Source organism: Paramormyrops kingsleyae, chromosome 2 (genome assembly GCF_048594095.1).
Source record: "Paramormyrops kingsleyae isolate MSU_618 chromosome 2, PKINGS_0.4, whole genome shotgun sequence".
In the NCBI taxonomy this organism is placed as follows: domain Eukaryota; kingdom Metazoa; phylum Chordata; class Actinopteri; order Osteoglossiformes; family Mormyridae; genus Paramormyrops; species Paramormyrops kingsleyae.
In genome coordinates, this window is record NC_132798.1 from 10,582,186 (window position 1) to 10,590,729 (window position 8,544).

General features: G+C 37.2%; 1 protein-coding gene across 3 annotated transcripts; it reads left to right on the forward strand.

Moving 5' to 3' along the window:
- The first annotated feature begins 2,686 nt into the window (after positions 1-2,686).
- On the forward strand, positions 2,687-7,776 carry cd8b (cd8 beta). Of its 3 annotated transcripts, none has more exons than XM_023803194.2 (7): positions 2,687-2,807; positions 4,195-4,554; positions 4,807-4,893; positions 5,583-5,669; positions 5,972-6,005; positions 6,656-6,696; positions 7,065-7,776. In XM_023803194.2, exons 1-6 carry the CDS (start codon positions 2,762-2,764, stop codon positions 6,672-6,674), a joined length of 633 nt encoding a protein of 210 aa, XP_023658962.1. In that variant the 5' UTR covers positions 2,687-2,761; the 3' UTR covers positions 6,675-6,696; positions 7,065-7,776. The 3 variants fall into 3 exon arrangements, 2 of the variants coding, with proteins under 2 accessions (XP_023658962.1, XP_023658963.1); XM_023803195.2 differs by having other exon boundaries at positions 5,972-5,996; XR_002837081.2 differs by having other exon boundaries at positions 5,972-6,696.
- Positions 7,777-8,544: the final 768 nt, after the last annotated feature.

The window sequence follows — 8,544 nt, forward strand, 5'->3', positions numbered from 1 at the left end:
GTCAAGGGCCCACAGACATGTAACTATTCTGCTGTGACCAGGGCTCGAACCAATGATGTTCCGATTGTAGACCCAGAGACCTCGCCCACTGAGCCGCTCACCACCACAGTCCATGTTTTGATAAATGATAATCAGTGTACTACTCAAGTCAAACACTGTCAGATGATGTAACAGCTCGCCACAAAATACTGTCCTCATTTTCTGATCTTTTTTTTATTTCCAATGCATGTCACTGAGGTCTCAGTGTCTCACTCACTGTCTGAATTTGTTGCTGATGGTACTCAGAGTGCAGTTAGAGACAGGCCATGTTCTTGCTTGTTTTGTCTGGTTAGCGCCGTGTGTCACTGGTCCAAATCCCAAAGCCAACAGACTGATGCTACTATCGAGCAATATCCTTAACCCCAAATGCTGTATGTGTGTCTCATGGAGAGCATGATGGGATAGGAGGAAAAACTATTTCTCCTTGGGGATGAATAATGTATCACTATTATATTCTAAAATAGCATCCATCTCTACTATCTGCACCATAGGGCCCCACTCATGTGTGCTCCAATTGTTTATGCTGTATAGGCTTGTAGGTTGTGGTATTTAACTCCCCATAATGTTGCATTATGCTACATTTTGATTGCATTAATACAATGTTCGTACTGTCTACAATTTCACATCTCACACTTACATTTTAACTTGAACTTCAATAGATGGATTTTTTTTTTCTTATGGAGACGTTGAAGTCACTTCACATCTCCGGTTTTCAAAGAAATGTGTGGCTTACGTTCCCGTTGGCATTGAAGTGTCTTTCAAGCCTCGACCCTCGTTCAGTGCGGTGAGCCCGCATCCTCGTACCCGAGACCCCCGCAGAGGCGTCTGCTCGGGCTCCAACTTGACAGGGACTTGAGCAACCTGTGCTCCTTTTAGTATCTTTTTCTCACTTTTTGACAGCTAGTTCCACTAATCAACTTCTCTCCTGTTACATTCTCATCTTGTGTAATTTTTTGAAGATAAAATATACAATTTAAATGATCATTCATATCGAAATGACATACTTTGGTGCAAAGATTGTTGCCCATAGTTGCAGAATCATAAAAGGAAAACCATTTGAAAATGAATAATAATATTTTGTGGAAACTGTAAACACCATGTGCCCTGTGATGGGTTGGCGTCCCATGCTGGGTTGTTCCCTGCCTTGCGCTCTAGCCTCTGGGACAGGCTGTAGACCCCTGTGACCCTGAATAGGATAAGATGGATGGATGGATCTAAACACCATAGAGTAAAAATGTTATATACAAATTTCAAATATCTTTCCAAAATATATTTTAATATTCTTTCCATCTTTTAAAATTGAAGTGAAAATTATTGCAAGACAATTTGAACATGAATTTAAAGTCGGGAATTCACTCTCAAGGCCTTTTTTTTTTTTTAAAGAGAGAAACGGGCATTTTGTTTGAATGTTTTAAATGAATTGTAGTTGTTTTTTTACATAAAATTTCAAGCCTTGCGTCGGCGGCCTTGTTCGGTATCTTGTCCGTACAATGTGACTCTTAACTAAACCAATAATTGTTTCCCTGCCAGATCAGGTTATTTATGAAAGACACAGCACGGTACTTGTATTTTTCAAATATATATCTTCATGTTGTACAGCTGTACAGTTCATTCTTGAGTAGCAATTAATCTCTCAACCCATTGATCTCTTCCTCAGAGTCATATGGGAATTTCATATACACCCATTCTCCTTATTTTATTTTAAAAACTGCTAAAATAAGTGTTATTAATAGTTTATAGATATATTTTTTTCATAGTTATTACCTGGCAGTTAAGTAATATATCTATATTTATAAATATAATATATAAATATTACATAGTGCCCGATATACCACGTGCAACGTAACTTACAGAAATAACTGAAAATGTAATTTGCTAATTGCATTATTGGAATGTTTTGAAGCATTTTCACAAGATGTTTCACTAAAATGTTTTTTATTGTCATTGTATCATGCGCGTGAGGGTTTGCAGGTGCACCTGCAGCTGTGCGGCTCAGACCAGGACATCTGGGAGCTGCAGTCTGCAAGCATGCACTACTGCTGGGTGAACTGCATCCTGACATGCACCTTCCTACTCATCAGGCCGTACTGCATCCTGACATACACCTTCCTACTCATCAGGCCGTACTGCATCCTGACATACACCTTCCTACTCATCAGGCCGTACTGCATCCTGACATACACCTTCTTATTCATCAGGCCGTACTGCATCCTGACATGCACCTTCCTACTCATCAGGCCGTACTGCATCCTGACATGCACCTTCCTACTCATCAGGCCGTACTGCATCCTGACATGCACCTTCTTATTCATCAGGCCGTACTGGAGGTCTGACTTTGTGTTTATCGTTAGAAAAAATGTATTTGATATTTATATAATATTTTTTATAATAGTTTGTACTGCAGTAAATTTTATTTATATTGTCTATTACAATATACCTATTTAACCAAAATAATGGGCAAAAAAAATGAAAACCTTTTTTTAAGAAAATGTGTGATTACAAAACAGCTGTGATATTAGAAAGCTTAACACTGATGATTCTCTTTCAGTTTACTAGTGTGCCATTTTTTTTCTACTGATGAAAAAGGTTTGCATTGATTGGCTGAGCAGTGACGTGACAAAGCCCACATTTATAGAGAGAGGGGCAGTTGGAGACAGCTATCAGCCCTACCCTGGATGTCAGGCAGACACAGCATAGTAAACATTGCTGGGACACCAGGACTATGGCCCGACTGGTTCAGGTGTGGACAGTGTCTGTATGGACGGCAGGTAGGCTAGATAATGAGAGCGTTTACCTAGGTTCATGACAAATCTTTCTGGTCTTTTCCTCTTTCTTTCATTCTCTTTCTCTCTCTCTGAGCATCCTGGTCATAAAGACCAAATACATGTGATTATTTATATGTTACTTTCACTTAATCAATTGGTATTGATTTGTTTTTTTGTTTTTTTTTCTCGATGTTTTTAATACATATCAGAAAATGCGGGTATAAAAAACAAATGGAAATTTTAGCCAGACCTTGTCTTGTACCGTTGCGTAATACACACTTCTGTTCCGGTGTTTCGCCATCACTGTAAAATGTTGAATTCTTTCCTTATTTCCTGATGAACTATTATGCAAAGCACATGACTTATATTGATTTTATTTATTACTCTTAATTGTGCTGAAATATAAAAACACATTTCTATGAAAACAAAATATTATTACATACTAGTTAATCGCTAGAAAAATATTAATTATATTTTTTGAGTAGCAATGTTTTTTTAAATGCTTCATTTTTATTGAGTCATCATGTATATGATCGTTCAATATTTTTATAATTTATTCTTATTACATTATTAACTTTTGTAATCAAATCATAATTTCTTGATTTTCAAACAGATCTGACTCTTTAATAGCACCGATTTCACTGCTCCCAATAATACCATTGGTCAGCTCAGATATTTAATAATTATTCTTAGTTGTAAGTCATGTATTTTTGAATTATTTTATTTGTAAAATTAATTGGGGAATTATGTCCTCTTATTTAGACAATAGCCTTGGTAAAAAAATAATAATAAGACATCATGATAATCTGTTTTTATTATATTACGTAGACATCTGAGATGGCATGATAACTATATTATAATTTAACTTGGTTTTTAAGATTCTTGTCATAAAAAATAATATGTATTTTCATTATTGTTTGCAATAATATCCTGTGTGAAATGGTGTTCACGAAATGGGTCATTATCCGTTTAAATTATTGTTTATAACAACAAAATATCACCATATTAGCTTTAAATGCAACATTGTATCACATTTTGCATGAGTTTGAATCATGTGTGATTGCAACATTTCCATTTTTTTCATCATTCTATGTGACACTTACATAGGTGGAAATCTTAAATCTGTAAAAAATATTTTTAGGAACTTGCTGTTTATTTATCCATCCATCTTTTGTACCAATTACTGAATACAGGAGTCCCAGTAAAGCATTAATATAATTGATGCAAAATATAAATCTTACCAGGTGCAGAACAGTTTATTCTTCTACATTCGGACATTGATTTAAAAATGTTATATGTCATAAATGGGCATGATCCTGTTTTTATATTAATTCCCAGTGAAAGGCTTGTCACCTTCTCTCTCCACGTTTTCATCTCCCTCCCACTATAGTGACCTTCCATGCCCTACACGCACTGGAGGTCCAGTACCCTGCACTGGGCACATTCCACACTGTTAGCTGCGAGTGCAATGAAAAGAACTGCCCGGCTGTGCTCTGGTTCCGGAAACGCCATAATCACAGCCAGCATGAAATGGAGTTCCTCCTTTACTACAACAATGCAAACAGAGCCATTTACGCAGAAAGTAAGCTGGAGAATTCATTCAAGGGTGACCAAAAGGGCAACTGGAAGATAACCTACAACCTGAAGATCATGTCTGTAAAGACGGAAGACGCGGGCCTTTACTTCTGCCTTATGCAGTACCATAACCGTTTGGATTTCGGGAGCAACGGGGTTGACCTGCAACCTGGAAGTGGGTCTTCTATCGCATCAAACCTTCCCTACTTTCTTAAAAGCTAATATGCAATCTGTATTCATATATATATATATCCGTATTACATTCATGTGCTGGTATTGACGGCCATCTAATTCTGCAAACAATTCATTTACTGAGCCAGTCTTCACATCCGAATAAATGCTACGAAGCTCCTGACGCATCAGCGTCTTTAGTTCTTCGCCTGTCATGACTTGGGTCATTTTTGCTCTTCCCCTCCGTTTTTTCTAGAAACACCCCCAACTTCTGCGCCAGCTGTGGTCAAAACGCCGAAGAAACCCTGTCCCTGTCACAACCAAAAGCAGCCTGAACAGAAGGGTATGAACCAGGCAGCTCCCACTGACCGTAACCCATCCCTCACTCATCTCTCAACACGTTTGTCCTCCACAGCTGGATAGGAAAAGAGTTCTTTGAAATGATAGATAGCTAACAAATAGCTAAAGCATTAAAACAAACACAAAAATCATATACTGTACATCAGGCAGGAATTGAGCAGTGTTTACATAGATATTATAGCTGGAAATAAATACGGCTAGTCCATAATCACAGTCCGCATTAAAAATGAACCAGTTGCTACCAAAAATGTAATGGTATTATTACTGTGTAACAGTATACTATGTTTGTAATAATTGCCTGACTCGTTCACTGTTTTCAATAAAAGTGTCTGTTACATAGATAAATGTGAATGTATGTACATATACTTTATTGATTCCAGGGGGAAATTTGTTTGCATATAGTAGCAATGAAACACATAACTCAAGAGAAAATGCAAAGACAATGCACATAGTGCAAACAATGTTGTATGAAAACGAACAGAAATAACGAAATATCCACGGGCTGTACAAGTGATGGACATAGTCATACGCAGCTACGCGCAGTGGTTTTACGTGCTTTCCTGGCATGCTGGATGTGCAGAATATCCCAGCTTTTGTTAGGCACATGCTCTCATACTGTGTCCAGTAAAACGCTTATACTTGACAGCCATGTTTCTTTTGTGCTTTGTGCAGAATGTAGTCGACACATCCTATGGCCATTGACTGGAGTTCTCCTAAGTCTTGCCGTAGTACTCTTCAGCACACTGTATTACTTCAGTCGTAAGTAAAATATCTGGCATATTAAATGGAGCCATGTGTAAATAATGCACAAAAGGACATTCAAGGAATGAAAATAGCATTTTAAATTATTCTTAATTATTCTTATTTAAATTAGTCGCAGTAATTATTCTCAAAATTGAGCCGAATGCAGTTTAAAGTTTTTTCATGTAATATTTAAGCTAACTGTAGTTCTTTCTGATCTTTGATGCCTTTGGAGTTGTAGCCAGTAATTGTGAATTGAATGCCTTTGTGAAGTATTTGAATTGAATGTTATATCCAGTGCCACTCTATTTGTCTTTCAGGACTTCCTAAGAAGTGTCGTCACAGGTTTGCAAAGTCAGTCTCTCAGACAGTCCCACGAAAAACCAATATGAATATATAACATTATGGTATATAATATATACAAAATTTATCGAGAGGCATCCAAGCTATACATTGTGGACGATTCAGCACGTATTTCGCCACTTGCGCCATGTGGCAAGAACCAAAACAAACAGATTGTATTGCCACTATAGGGTTTAGTTAAATGTGCGTGATATTGTATCTCATGTTATACAGTATATTTGACCTCTTCCATACATTGTGTGTATGTGGATTATTTTTATATTACATTGTGGGGACCAAATTCTCCCCTCAATGTAATGAAAACCTGTTATTTTAACGTTGTGGGAATCATTTTTCAGGACTCCACAAAAAACGAAAAAATGCCAAAAGTCTCGTATTTAGTTTGGTTACTTATGATTAGGGTTAGGGCTGGGTAGGGGTTAAGGTCATCATGCTGGGATTAGGGTTTTCCCCATAGAAATGAATGGAGAGTCCCTAGAAAGACATAACTACAAACCTGTGTGTGTGTGTGTGTGTATACACATAATACCAATGTTGAACATATTCAAAATTACAAATTTGCAGTTGAAAATTTTGCTCATGTGATGTTTCCTAAGATCATTTCACCTTTATCTCAGTGTTTCTGTTTTTTGTATCCTTAGGAAGCAGCCCCTCATGTGATATTTGGACACCATAAGGACAAGTGAGTATTTTCCCCATATCTACTACTTTGTTATTGCAAATGCATATAGAGTACAATGTAGTGACCACGTAGATGTGTTTGTTGCAGCATAATTTGATAGGATTATGAAATTAATAGACTTCCAATAACGTAACAACATAATAATTTTTCCATTTTTAACTGACCAATAATGTAATGAAATTTCTGAATCATATAAATGTAATATCTGTTTCTGCATTATTTAATAAGTTATTACATTATTGGCAGCCAATAATGTACTAGCTACCATTAATGTATTAAAAAATAGTTATTGACAGTTATTACATTACTAGCTGCTACAGTGAGTGTTCTGACTGTTTTTTAATTTCTTTCCTCTTGTTTTTCTTCAGATTTTTAATGTCTATCTTCCATCTTATCCTGGTTTTTTTATGTGTTATACATAAATGCACCACTCACCTCACACTCCAAGGGAACGCCCAAATTTTTGTATCAGCAACATTGAATAAGAGAAAATATATGATAAAAAAAAACTATATATAACATTTGCAATAAAAATCTATGAAACATTAATGCAAATGTGTAATAACTGACAGTAGATTTCTCTTTAGCTGGTCATTGTATTTGTCAAAGCATTTCTATTTTATCATTGTGGCCATAGATTGACATACGTTTCATGTTTTGAGAAATGTGTTCCTTTTGATGACACTGTTGACTTTCGGTTGGGGGTCCTGATAGCTGGTAACCCCCAGCTTCAGTCAGCTCTCACCATGGATTTCCCCTTAGTGCCTCACACTCACAATCATATTGCTCTGGCAACGATTACAGCCGATGCTACAATTTTCTTTAAAAAAAAAAAGGAAAAAAAACTGATGCTAGATCATGTGTTAATACATAACAAACAGTATTGTGCTTTGTGTGGGAAAAATGGATACAATTTCTGCTATTTGTTTTTAGATGTTTTTTGTACAAACTGTATATATTGTTTTCCATTTGCAATACAAACGTACATATATTTTAATAACATCATGTATTAAAATATTTTGTGATATGTCCTACTTCGGCTCAAAATCTTGAATAAACATGTACTTTGTGTATGACATATCTATGGCTCATGCAATCAGAACATGCAAGTGTCAAAGAAGGCACGGCTGTAGAGTATGTTGTTTATTTAATCTACCCTCCAACACTCATCGCTCAACAGCCCAGCGGAATACTACCTGTGCACTGGTGTCATATAGAGAGAGTGGTGACAGGGATATATTTTGTGTAAAAGGAGAAGTGTAGTGTATAATTAGGAATTAGGGTAAATGGGTGTTAAAAATACCTGATAGTGAACTAATAATAATCAGTACTTCATTGATCCTCTTGGGGAAATTGTCTTTATGCCTCCCTCAAATAGCTCTTTGTGGAGTAAGCTGTCTGTGAAGGGCAGCCACCTGTAGTGGTGCTCAGGGAGTTGGGGGGGGGGGGTTAAGGGCCTTGCAGAAGTGCTGAGGCTGGGTTTGAACCAATGACCTTGTGATTACAGGCACACAGGCTTAGCCCACTGAGCCACACACTGCCCCCGCTGCTCCCTGTAGCATATCATTTGCAAGGACTGTTGTGAGGTTCTGGCTTTACACAGGTTCTGTCCCATTTGCGAGGACTGTTACAGCCCTAATGTGTAAGGTTCTGGCTTTACACAGGTTCTGTCCTATTTGCGAGGACTGTTACAGCCCTAATGTGTAAGGTTCTAGCTTTACATAGGTTCTGTCCCATTTGCGAGGACTGTTACACCCCTAATGTGTAAGGTTCTGGCTTTACACAGGTTCTGTCCCATTTGCGAGGACTGTTACACCCCTAATGTGTAAGGTTCTGGCTTTACACAGG

Coding starts and splice junctions, on each gene's coding strand:
- cd8b (XM_023803194.2), top strand. CDS start 2,762: ATGGCCCGACTGGTTCAGGTGTGGACAGTGTCTGTATGGACGGCAG. Junction 2,808..4,194: donor AGTGTCTGTATGGACGGCAG/GTAGGCTAGATA, acceptor CTCCCACTATAG/TGACCTTCCATGCCCTACAC. Junction 4,894..5,582: donor AAAGCAGCCTGAACAGAAGG/GTATGAACCAGG, acceptor TGCTTTGTGCAG/AATGTAGTCGACACATCCTA.